Below are 13890 nucleotides of genomic sequence, written 5' to 3' on the forward strand. Positions count from 1 at the left end.
TTAACGGCAGCCATTTTTCGTTTTTGTCATCGCGCGATGTAATTTTTTACCTAATTTCGTAAGCTCATAACTTCATAAAATATTACTGTTTGGAAAAGTGAATTACACCAGGGGAAAGGTGACTTGCTTTACAATCATTCATAATAAGTTGATGTATCGAATAGTTTAAATATTTTTCTTAGCAACAATATTACCGTAAAAATGTATGTGTAGGACCACCGGCATGTTTTAAATATGGACTAGTGGTCCATATAAGTAAAAGTCATATATTTTTATTTTTATTTGACTGTTTAAGGATAACATCTACAAATACAGACAAACATGGGATAAAGAGGCAATGGCTAATGCAATTAAAGCACGTGTTTAAAGCAAGCAAGCGCGCGTTTGCATTATGCGGTTTTCGTGCCACAAGGATATATCCCGTTAATATCATGGCTTTATTGACGAAGACCTTCCAGCAGTAGAGGGGCCTTCTAATGACCCAGCGCGCGATATAACGACACCAGTTGATATAATTCCTGATAACCCGATACCTCAGCAAAGGGCTGTTGTACCTGAACCCGATAACTACTTACCTGAGACAAAGGCTGTTGCATCTCCCACACCTTAAATCTGTAATTGAACCATCACCCCAGACCCGTTGATGGACATTATGAAGCAAATGCACAACCAGGAGTGTCAACACTGACTATGAATGATTCAATAGTTAGTCCCTCTACATCATCTAAATCATATTTTTCGCAAAAAGTGTTTCAGCCTATACCGCATTTAAGGAAAACTGTCAGCAACAGAGGAAGAACTACCAAGCCTACAATCTTGACATCTTGTTTTCAATGATTTTGTACCAAATTCACTATGGTCCATATTTAAAACCATGTGGTCCATATTTTGTACACTTTTTTCTAATGAACAAAAATGACATATTTTAGAAAATGTTGATTATTTCTAAGATATTAATGTTCCTTAAGAATTATAATATTTGATTTTGTTCCTAAATAACTACCGAACCTTTTAAAATATATAAGGCTGATTAATCTTTATAATTCTGAGTTTTATTACAAAAAAACCTTATGGTGGTCCATAATTGGCGCACTTACTCTACCTATCAATATATGACAAGGTATTTCCAAAAATACAAGTATACTAGCGGTGCGCCCCGGCTTCGCCTGTGGTACCTACATGTTTAAAAACTATCCTATCTCTCAAGTTGGATCGAACTGCACATGGTGTGCGAATTTTATTAAGTACTAGCGGTCCGCCCCGGCTTCGCCCGTGGTACATATTTACGTTTTCTCTACATAAAAACCATCCTCGTACTTCAAGGAATATAATAAAAAAAGAATTATCGAAATCGGTTCAGCCGTTCTCGAGTTATGCGCTTACCAACACTTTTTGCGATTCATTTTTATATATAAGAAGATAATCGGTTAAGTGGTTTAGGAGTCCATTGAGGACAAACATTGTGACACGAGATTTATATATATTAAGATTAATTTTAAAGAAATCATAAAAGAAATTTCTTACGAAATATTTATGTTTAACGTTTAGAACTACATTTCTACACATTTTTTTTTTCAACATTTGAATTTGGCCTTTGTTAAAATATCTTCAAAATGCGGATACAACACCAAATAGATATACATTGATATTTTAATTTTTATTATCTTTATACTTCTGACATTGGCATTATTTTCTTCGAAGAAATAGGGAAATGTGTAAAACATTAGAAATAAAGCAGGTTAAGGACATTTGTAAATGTAATTGAATGCATACAATCTCATTGTTTTGTTTTCTATATGCTAATATTACAAGGTATAGTGGGAACTATGCTCCTTATCTTGTAGCTTAAAACACATCTTTTTCTTCTGATAGTATCTTTTCTCATAAAACTATAATTTGACGTACTTAATGCTAGATACCTTAACACGGGACGAAATATTATAACTACATATTAAGAACTAGCTGTGCTCCGCGGTTTCACCCGCATTGCTCCGCTCCTGTTGGTCTTAGCGTGATGATATATAGCCTATAGCCTTCCTCGATAAATGGGCTATCTAACACCGAAAGAATTTCAAATCGGACCAGAAGTTCCTGTGATTAGCGCGTTCTAACAAACAAACAAACTCTTCATTTATTAGTATAGATTGAAAGGAAAGAGAGAGCCTGAAATTTAAATAAATCAGTGTATTTTTTATTGAAATTCGACCATAATATTAATCCAACCTCTTGATCGTTTTTTTTTTTCAATTTTATAATTAATTACTTTAATATACCTATATGTTACTTAAATGTTTAACCAGTATTTTCTTTGTTACAGAGATGGCAGCGGAGGTGGTTCGTTTTATATGACGATGGCGAGCTCACATACTCTCTGGACGAACACGTAAGTACCTACCGTTTATTTACAGAATAATAATAAATAAATTACTTATTTTGACAATAATTTATATGTTGTTCCATAAGTCCTGATAAAATTGAAAAAATATCCTGCATTAAAACTTTATCGATAGTTAAGCACCTACTGCAAAAGTTTGAAGATAATGGTAAAAACCAATGGGAAACAAACTTACCTTCTAAAACTTTTAAAGTAATGATGAACCTAATAACAATTCAAAGAAATAACAAATGAAAAATCCAACCACATCTAACAAACCGATGGACAAGCTGTTACCAATTAACTTACCATAAAATGTCTCGCTAATAGGATTTTTCTGGTCGTAAATACGAGTGTAAACTTGTGTCATCCCTATTGTGTATCAAAGCAAAAAAGGCCACTTCCGCAAACTTCTTATACTTATACATCTCGCACGATATCCAGCCAGTCTATTAGCTGGAGGTAGGGTTGCCACGTTATATTTATAAATTGTCGAAATACCCTCAAAATAGTTTAATTAAGTCGCACAAACAATTGTATATTTTTGCTTAATATTTCTAGGCATTCAAATTTCACACTGATATTACACTAGTCGCTTGCTCTATATTGACCCGGGAAGCTCATGAAGCTTTCTTATAGTAAAAGAATTATTAAAATCGGTCGAGTAATTTTGAGTTCAATCGCAAGAAATCAATCAACTAAGAAATTACTTCTTTCATCTTCTTAAAATAAGTATACATCCCAAAGTAAAGGATCTATGAATTTATATTGCAAAAGCATTTACTATATTATGTTCATTAACCATACTGTCTCATCTTCTTCGCTACATCGTTACTACAAAACTCACACAGATCACGTGTAATCGCCCTAAGGGGGGTAAAGGGACCATCCCTTCCAGACTACCATGTGTGCCACCCCTAGCCCTACAAATTGAAACCAGTCGTATAGGGCATCGCGTAATTGACTTGTTAGCGATAGCGTCGAGACGTTCACCCCGCGCTGGGAACGAACCCGTAACGTTATACTAAATGTGGATTTTGTTGGACTAAGTTTCTTAGTATGTTATACGTAGGTGGTAAAGGATTTTTTAAAATTAAATTTGACGGTTGTAAAGAGCGATTAATTCGTTGTATTGTTTAGAATAGCAGTTGGTTGTGAAAATTGAATACATAGTATTACAAATACATAGTATATACGTTAATGAATTAAATATTTTTGATTGTCCTGTATGCTACATATCCTTAAAGTTTTAGTTCTTGTTATTTGACCGGGATTTATTACATTGAGAAATTGAGGAATACATATTACAAAAATCATACACCTTAAACCTTAAAATCGGCTATCAGGTTAATATTTATTTATTATTACAATTTACAAATTATCAAGAGTCCTAGTAAAATTCCGCAACAAAACCCAACTATAAAGAAAATGATCGCAAATTACACTAATAACCTTGTTCATAGCTCAGTTAACAAGCTAAACAAAACGACATAATGCCCGTATAATTTTAGTATCGCAAATAAAAACTTCACGCTAAAACGTTTCTATAGCGTGACGTCCGTTTGACGTGTTAACGATCGACACTTGCTAAATGGTCACATATTGTGGATAAAATGAGGGTAGAAGTATATTGCGTTGTTTGTAAACTAAAAGTGTCATTTTCAATACAATAAAATCGTTTTGGCCACAATTATTAAAATTTTAAAAATAGTCACATTATGAAAATTTTAAAAATATGGCACTTACCGTTTTTATTATCATAAAATCGAAAACCTATTATGACTGTATTTTGGGCACGTAACAACCAAAATATATTTATTCACAGTCGAAGTCAAGTTCCTAGACTACTTTCAAGTTTCAAGTTACATTTCTTAATAAACAGTAGGTATTCATTGAATAAAATGATCATCAAACAACCTCCCAATGTATAAAACAGGTAGTCGAATCGTGGGTGCAGTTAAATAGTTACTAGAAATTTACTTGTAAAGAAATTCGGTTTCTACCTACGTGTACATAATAAATGCATTAAAAAACCCGTGGGTGTGTCCGTGTATTCACATTTTTTATAATTGTCCCTAATTTGGACAACTCTATTTTAACGGTAGTTTTAGAAATAGCCCACTTGTGTTCTATCGATGGTGTGAAGACGATAATGAAGTTAAATGTGATATAAAATGCCGTTTAAATGGTATGGTAATGGTATCAATACCATATTGAAGGTACTAAATGTTTGTAAGTACCAAAAAAAAATTATCAGTTCAGAGTCAACTCTGAACTGATAATTTTTTTTTGGTACTTAGTGATAACTAAACAAGTTATTGAGTCCCGTCAGCTTCATTTCGATTCGGATAAAATAAAGACATTAGAACTTAAAAGAGGAACTATGGAGTTTCTTGCCGGTTCTTCTCCATCGATACTGCTTTCCGAATCGGTGGTAATTGTTAAAAATATGTAATGACGATTCGAAAGTGCTACTAAAAGAAGTCTAATTGAATAAATAAATGTTTGAGTTTAAGATTATATAATACAGTACAGTACTTATAACATTATGTAATAGCGATACTTAGGACATAAACAAAAGGTTTAAAAATATCTTCTTACGAGCGATCTTGCAGACAATGCGTAAGCATCAACGAGCCTAAAAATATCTTCACATTACATAAAATATATTAAGTCATAATCGAGTTATATAGTCTTTAAAAATCAATTACAATTTGCGCAATAAAGTGGCCATTTGCAGACGTCAAGGGAAGCCCTGTTATATTGGATTAGATGCCCTATAAGTACAATGAGCTATGTTCGCGAGATTGAAGTACGCAGTGCCATACTGTTTACTTGACCGAATTCTTACTAAAGGTTACATGTAACTCTCAATTGAATTCGTATTACGTGATGCGTACGTCTAGACATTTATAAAATGCGAAAACATTTTTGCAAACGCTTTTCAATTGGGAATACTATAATTACGAGTAATTAGACGATTTGCTACATCGCAGTACAGTATACGTAATCTTAATACTATTATAAAGGTGAAAGTTTGTAAGGATGTATGGATGTATGGATGTTTGTTACTCTTTCACGTAAAAACTACTGAACCGATTACAATGAAATTTAGCACACATATAGAGGGTAACTTGGATTAACACATAGGATAGGTTTTATCCCGGAAATCCCACGGGAACGGGAACTATGCGGGTTTTCCTTTGAAAACGCGGGCGAAGCCGCGGGCGGAAATCTAGTGTTACATAATATTATTGTCTTTACCCAAACTTATACTTTACTTCAGCACTATTATTTTGTCGTAATTTTTGAAAATCAGGCCATACTAGGTATTACAAAATAGTTGCCCTGTAGCGGTAAAACGTCCAAAACAAGGTAATTACAAAACTCATTGACAAGCCGGTAATCACGCGCGTCCACTCGATAATAACATTCGTTTACATCACACGAAAATGCCACGGACGCGATCAATTTTAAATCCTTGAAAAGCGCCCGCAGCGTACAAAACTAATTGTTTCAATAATTTAAAAGCAATTCATCACGTTTCTAAACGAAGCCAATTCCGAGACAATGGTCAGCGCCCTCTGGTGTAAGCGATAATTTTTCTAATAACATTGCAATCAGTGGGTGTTTAATGCATCAATACGGTTGTCACGATCTAATTACATAGAATTCGCTGTAGGGCACACATAATTGAAACTAAACGCCCAATTACTATTTCATTTATTCGATACAATTAATCTGCCTCGGGGGCATAATTTGTTTGGGCCAATTGTGGCGACCTGCGGCGGGTCCTTGGTTTATAATGTCAGTTGACTGAATAACCTGAAGGCCGCGACTTGGTTTACATGTTTACCTTTTGACGCCACAAAAGTGTAACTTCACTGTAACTTCCGTTAATTTATTCACAATCAACTACATCTTTTAAAAAGTTAAATTTTATAATACAAGAAAATTTTTAATACAATAATCGACGGAGTGCGTTAGTCCTGAGGTTTAATTTGCGTTAATTTTTGTAAGCTTATTTTTTTGTAATTCAGAAGATCTTAACGATTTCAACATGCACACGTCGTTAATTTATATCTAAAACACACATAAACAATGATATTTTCCTATAACTAAGGTAATTTTCAATCAAATGACTAGTCTCGATATTATCTCATATAAACATACAATTACTTGATATTAACTTAAATATACGAAGGTAGCAATGTCCAAGTCGTTAACTGGAATGATGATTTATATTTAATGATATAGGTAAACCAGAATCTGATGGCAATTAGGGAAATCAAAATTTTGAGTGTGCAACCCTAGGGAAAATGGACTGAACGATCTTGATACTGCTTATTTTTTATTTTGTCCTCAATATCATTAGTCACATTACATAAGTGGACAATACTATCTTAATACTATTATAAAGGCGAAAGTTTGTATGGATGTATGGATGTATGGATGTATGGATGTATGGATGTTTGTTACTCTTTCACGTAAAAACTACTGAACCGATTACAATGAAATTTAGCACACATATAGAGGGTAACTTGGATTAACACATAGGATAGGTTTTATCCCGGAAATCCCACGGGAACGGGAACTATGCGGGTTTTCCTTTGAAAACGCGGGCGAAGCCACGGGCGGAAATCTAGTACTTAATAATGAGATATCCACTTAATATTATGTAGGTACATACTTACATGTATAATATACATATTAAGTACTTTTATACAGGTAATACATATTATTATTTACACATACCTATATTTGTATATTCATTATCAGTATGCCATGTGAAAATATCGATATAATGATAATGTAAATCAAAACTAGACTGCTTATAATTTTTTAAAAAATAAAATAAAAATAAAATAAAACTATGTTTATTTTCGTAAGTATTAACAGATACACACATTATAAAATTGACTTGAACAGCTTAGACTTGACGAATAGCCGTATTGGTAACTCCTGTAATAAGTTTTCATAAAATTATATTCTAATCAACAAACACTATTATAGTTACCTACATATAATATTTTTTAATTTAAAGTATCAAAACGGGTAAGTCCAATTTACCAATAAAATCTTCAAAATTGAAAATTGTGATGTGTTTGACCCTTCTTCATCGAATGTTTTTCTATACACATTATAAACAATACCTCTTGCTTGTGATCGCAGCGGCTTTTTCGACATTTTCGAAGATTTTTTAGACAAAATCCTAAAAATTATTCATCAACTGCAAAAAAGACAAATAATTTGACAACCAATTTGATAGTTGTCAAATAAGTTGCCACATGAAAATCTTTTATTTCTTAAATATAAATATGCCATCAGATTCTGGTAGACCTATATATATATATTTAATTCTCGAAAAAATTGCAGCGTAATTACTCGATATATCTGTCAAGGCAGAGGCCATCTTCTTGCAAAATGTTTATGAGAAATAAGAATGTGGCATTCCAAATAAAGGTACACTAAGAAGGTTGGGTAGACTTTGTACAATTATTATAATATGTAGTAATAATGTAGTTAGAACCAAGGGAGAATATAACGAAATGTAAATATATAAAAAAGTAATCAAAACAACATGGGGATTTCATCATTTCAGAAAGCTGTCTTCCCTAAATTCTCCGCTGTCTAAGTAACTAATAAAGCTTTAATAAGCAATTACCCACGCTTCACGTATTTTAAATCATTTACCACCGTTAATTTAACCTGTTGATAAACCCATAACGCTCGATTTAAGCTAGCGCCATAGCCATATATTTTATAATATTCAATTAAACAGATTTAATGAGACCTCCTGCGCATCGAATGTTATTTATCCACAAATTGTATCAACTAATTACGTCGAATTTTAAATATTCACGCCCGTCAGCGGGAAGTATCGCCGATATTATCTGGACAACAAATCATTTTTTAATTATTTGTTAATATCGCCTTCGCGCCAACTTCTGTTAATCACGGTCTGTCGCCCGGCTTTAATGACAAAGTGTTCCATGCAGTCCGATCGGGTTCATATTTCAACGTTATTAAGCAATTAGTGTTACAATATCCGATCTATAATGTTGTCGTTGCATTCTAATCAATGGTAATTAATATGGAAATATTTTCTGGTCGATATTATTACCTACGTGCTATTATATCGAGACCATTAAACCGTGAAGTTAGCGGAAAGACACATTTGTTGTCAATCTCTTTATCATTCGACATAAGGAGATTTTTTTGGCCGCTGGATGATACCGACAGAAGTGCATTGGTTGGAGTAAAAAGACCGTCCAACAGTGTTATCCAATGGCCAAAAGTCTGCATTACTTTTTTTAAAAGTTAATCAGGCAAATAAGCAGGCAGGTCACCTGATAGAAAGTGATGCTCTCTGCCCATTTTCAAGATTTCTTCAAAACGTTGAAACTCATAAGTTTTACGTTATTAAAGAGGTATCTGTGAAACATCTTTCTCTTTCTCATACATTTCCCAAAAGCACACATTGGGTAACTTAACAAACGTTCGCTCGTTCCCGCGGCCGTTGGCGGAATGCGGCCGCGTTGAGCAAGCGATGCGCAAGCGCACCTACGGCGATTCACCTGCAGGCTGCAATGCTTCCTTGTTGTTTGGTAAAGATCAATAGCATAGATCATTTCGAATGCGACCTTTTACATGAGTGTGTCTGAAATCGAAAGTGTAGGTGCGACTTTGAGAGGCGTTCTCATACGGAGATTTTCAAATTTGCGTGTTGTATAAGAACTATTTAATGTACTTATTTTTAATAAATTATTGTATTGGGCGAGGTGTACATCCTCAGTATTCCCATTATCAGATGAGCTGCGTATATAGGTTTAAAAAAAGTTTGATGTGTTAATAATACCTACTTCATGTTTAATAGAAGATTTAAAATATCTAGAAACCATTATTAACCTGGACCTAATAAGTAATGTGAATAATTTCCCTCGCGCAATAGAAATTGTCTGTAGTTACAAAAGAGCCGCTATTGTGATTTTTACCCTACTTTACGTGTTTGTTGCTCGGTTAGCAGCTGATTGCCTGATTAGCTAACGAATTAATTATGTACCTGCATTTGTGACTGTTTATATGGCACAATCGAGTTTCTAATTTGTTTATTTGCTGAAGATACCTGTGATTTGTGAATATTGTTATTATAGGGGATGTTATCGCAAATCATTAGTTTTGCAAAAGTCTAACTTAGTACTGGTATTAAAATACATGTCTATTTGTAGTTGGATTAATATTTCAAAATTTCCTGTTTTCTATCTTCTTCCTATTTGGATTTATTAAAAGCGAACATTAATATTTTATGTCGTAGTTCAGTGGTTTTTATGCAAATTGTTCAAAAATTTCTTAAGAAGTTAATGTATGTATTCTCTTTACATTTCAAAGGTACTCAAACGTGATTACTATTAGAATATAAAACGTCCCGAGGTCAATTGAACGATGTCAACTGCGTAGATGATACTGTACCTATAGCTATATAGTTGGAGTATAGTGAGCTAGGTCACGGGTCTGATTACCGCAGCGGGGCGCGACGGCTTCGGTTTCCAAGTGAGCACGTGGTCTTTGTTGTTGGATACTGGCTGTGTACTGTGATGTTGTCTGGGGTTTGCACCGAGGTTATAACAACGCTGATATTTGAAGGTAGAATAAGTTTAGGTTTAAGGATGTGTGATGTGTTTTGAAAAGATTAAGTACTTTTAACAAAAACCTATGTTGATTTCGTTCACATATTCAAATTTCTTAGTAAATTATTAATTTATTTAATTATATTGCAATAAAGGATGAAAAATAATATGGAAAATTTAAGCCAAAATGTTTATTTACATAATACCTATATACAACTATGACAAAAGATCAAATATCAAGTATTACGATAATAGGAAAATATTTTAAAACTTAGCGTGCTAAAAACACAATAATTTGTGCAGACTGTACACTTTATCATGTTCAAGTTAATACATAATAATATTCATAACTAATGTTTATTTTACAAACTAACATACATATTATATCCTAATTCTCACTTTAAAGTCTTGTCTTCCAGAGAAACTCACTCACTAGATATTTTCAACAATTTCATCAAGTTTACGCTATGAGTCCACTATGTATTTTGGCTCATACTGTTCGGAATACTCATTTTGAGTTAGTGCTTCTAGCAACCATTCGTTTATCTTTCCTCTGAACACAAATTTCTGTACATCTGACAAATTCCGGACTGTTGGCAGGACGCTCATTAGGAACATATAGTCTGGGTCATTCTTTACATCTTCACTGCTCCCGCTTTGGCTATCTATCTTGTCTGTTATTTCGTTCAACTTACTGATCATGAATAGACTGGGATCTGCAGTACTGCTTGAAGGTTCTGGAAGCATCTTTATAGATTTTTTCGGTGGTTCTTGATCGCTGTCGGTCTCTGGCGGTTCTTTATATATTTTCGTCTTTCCTTCTGAGAGTAGTTCTTCTGTGAGGAAACTTAGCTGATCGAAGTAGTGCCAGCGTGACTTCTCCAAGTCCTTAGCCACGATCTTCTTCATTTCTTTGCGGTAGTGGTCTTTCAGGTACTTCCATCTTGCTTTCAGTGGCTTTTCTGTAAACAAAAAATGGGTGGGTCTTTCCAATGCTCCAGAAAATATTAAGTTACCTAAAAGACCGTTTTACGACTTTACTCGTTTTAGTTAATAGATTTTAACAGGATATAAATACATAACCTATAATGTATATTTTTTGAGTTGCAATTAACAATAGGTACACGTAGAACTGCTTGTATACCTATGTAAAATTACTTATATTAATGTATGTATCCGTATTCCGTATCGATTCAATGTAAAATGCAAGAACATTCACATCCATAAATATTTAATAAATTTGTTTCATTACAAAGTAATAATTGTAAGTGTGCTTATAGACATCGATCAGCGCAACAAAACGTACATTGTATTCGTGTGACGTCATAATCGCTGTAAAGCTACGCAACGACGGACGCGCGTAGGACGCGTCGCTCCGACACCCTTACCCTCTACATTGAGCTCCCTCGCAATCTGCTCCCAGGCCTTGATTTGGTGCGACTTAAACTTGTAGTACTTGTGCGTCGGGAGCCACAGCTCCGGGTGCTGCTTGACTTTCGCGAGTATCTCTTCGAAAGACATGGCACAACCGCTCATGACGCGATGACGCCGGCGACTGCCCGCTCCCCGCAGCAAAGACTAAAGAGTATAGTAACTATGTATGCCCCGCAGCCGCTTGCACGCTCCGCGTCCGCCAGCTGCGTAGCGCTATCTCTTTCCCTCGTGTAGCAAGCGCTTACGCCCTCCCGCCCCGCGGTTTCCAAGCGTCTTCCCCGCTGTGTCGCTCACGCTAGGAAGCGCTTCCCGCCGCGCCGCGCCGCGGTGGCGTATACAATATATTATTACGTAAATGTATGTATTGCAAACAAAGAGTGTGTACATATATATTAAACACATAAAACCTTTATTCTATAGCGATTCAAATAAACTTTATTTTTTTATTTGTTTGACACGGATCGTGCATTAACAATCCTGTTTTGCGTACATGATACTAAACATACGTTAAATATTTAAGTATTTTTAACAAATAAAAGGATGGCTTTTAAAGCGTTAGATTTCAGAAAGATAAGATTTTATTTAATTTTAAAACATTTAAATACAATAAACAGTTAAATAAAACTCATGGTAACGTTAAATAAGTACCTACCTCTTACGATAAAGCCTTAGGCTCATCAGGATTAATGCGAGCAAGGCCAAGGCCAGATACACACTCCAAAACTGTACAAACCTTAATTAAGAACTTAATCGCCCATAATATGAAAATAAAGAAAACTTAATACCTCTATATTCACATTCCTCGACCCGATTCCACTGCCATCTAAGCCCACGAAAGGCCACAATCAGTCAGCGCTTGATAAGCAGTTGGGAGCCGAAGTGTGGACTGCAAACATAATAAATAGTGATTTGCAAATGCTCTAAACGCCATCGCGGAAACGGCGGACTTTGATTGCGACCCTTGATGTCTGTGTGGTACAAGGGACGAGACACAGCGATATACTATTTTAACTAATACAGTTTGATTTTAAATATTCATCCATTATCAATAATATTCGAGCAATCTTATGTTTAAGTAAGTATTGTTACTTTTATCAGAAATTTAATTAAAATTAATCTTTTATTAGTTATAAGAAAATAACTTTAAACTTATTATTTTAACATTTCTTATTTCGTTACCGCTATCTATTATGACATAGCACATTAAAATCCAGTATGATACATTTTTTTTTTACTTCAAACTACATGCACCTGTAAAAGACTCCTTCATTCAGATACTGTAACATCAATATTTCTATTAACCTTGATTATATAAAAATATTTCATTCGGCATTCTATCATTTCGAAAATACATAGATTACTCTTTCACCGTTCATCACTTGTTCCCCAAATGTGCAATCATTAGAGCTAGAGGCTACCTGTTATGTAAATGTTTCTAGCGCACATAACTCAGGCTATTGTAAATGGATAAACACATACGTATTATGTACTGGCTGATGATAAAGTGGAGTTACTGTTTCCTGCATTTGGGAGTCTGAGATTTGAGCTAAGTGGCTACAAGAAGTTTATCAAACGATGATATTCAGCTTACTTAGGTACATATATGCCTATTTAATTAACAAAATAGAATATGCTAGAATACGCATCATACCTTAGACATATGAAATATATCTTCTGTTAGTATTTTCAAATTCTTTGCCATAGAGTACATAAGTGGACTTCTTAATTTATCTCCTCACTAGAAATATTTGTTTGTTCGTTCCACTTTCACACCTAAACCGCTGCACCTATCTTACAGATAACCCGCATTGTCTTGTGAAGATTTAAAAGCATTCCAAGAAGCTTAGATTTACAGCCAAAATGCACTTATGGTAAAAACTACTACTGTCTCTTACTAATGCGATTTCAAAGTTACTAATGGGTCTGCAATGATAGCAAGGTAAGGCTTAAAGTTTTTATTTGGCGACATTTTAAAACCAGATGAATATGTTGTCTTCAAAGTTAACAAAATCATATTTAACCCAAACATAATTAATGCTTAATTCACAATTTTTTATCAACCGTTGCAATTAGTTTAAAAATGTAAGCACACAAAACTGTTTTTTATCTGTATTGTTGCAATAAAACCAGATAGTATTTGTCGAAACACAATAATAGTGGTACATTTTATAATTACAATACATGCGACAATTCCATGCTTCGTCCGTTTCCCTTTGATCTTGATTGCGTATTGTATTGTAATGTGACATGATGATTAAATATGGCCGAGTAAAGCCCACGACACACTAACAAGCGTTCATATTTAATTTTTATTGTTCCATATATGTATGTAACTTTAATTACAGGTGATGAAGCAGGCATTTGAATTAAGATAAAAGAAATGTTTGGCCAAATTAATTTTGTATGAAATGATTATGAACTCGAATATTTTTTTTGCATCAGTACAAGACATGT

At 34.1% G+C, this 13890-nt stretch overlaps 2 protein-coding genes across 2 annotated transcripts in view; one reads left to right on the top strand and one right to left on the bottom strand.

Annotated features, from left to right (window-relative positions):
- The window catches only part of osp (myosin phosphatase Rho interacting protein outspread), a 256619-nt gene that overhangs the window by 197332 nt on the left and 45397 nt on the right, over positions 1-13890 (top strand). Inside the window, exon 3 of the mRNA XM_089698688.1 lies at positions 2318-2383. Within this exon, the coding sequence (XP_089554814.1) occupies positions 2318-2383 (66 nt within the window). The remainder of the gene's footprint in view (positions 1-2317; positions 2384-13890) is intronic.
- Positions 10197-11571, bottom strand: LOC149486182 (uncharacterized). Its single transcript, XM_089699523.1, has 2 exons — positions 11391-11571; positions 10197-10964 (listed from the first exon to the last, which is right to left on the bottom strand). Exons 1-2 carry the CDS (start codon positions 11536-11538, stop codon positions 10468-10470), a joined length of 645 nt encoding a protein of 214 aa, XP_089555649.1. The 5' UTR covers positions 11539-11571; the 3' UTR covers positions 10197-10467.

Source organism: Colias philodice, chromosome 9 (genome assembly GCF_061535455.1).
Source record: "Colias philodice isolate Cphi_HAF_F1 chromosome 9, ilColPhil1 Martin Lab GWU primary, whole genome shotgun sequence".
NCBI classification, from domain to species: Eukaryota; Metazoa; Arthropoda; class Insecta; order Lepidoptera; family Pieridae; genus Colias; species Colias philodice.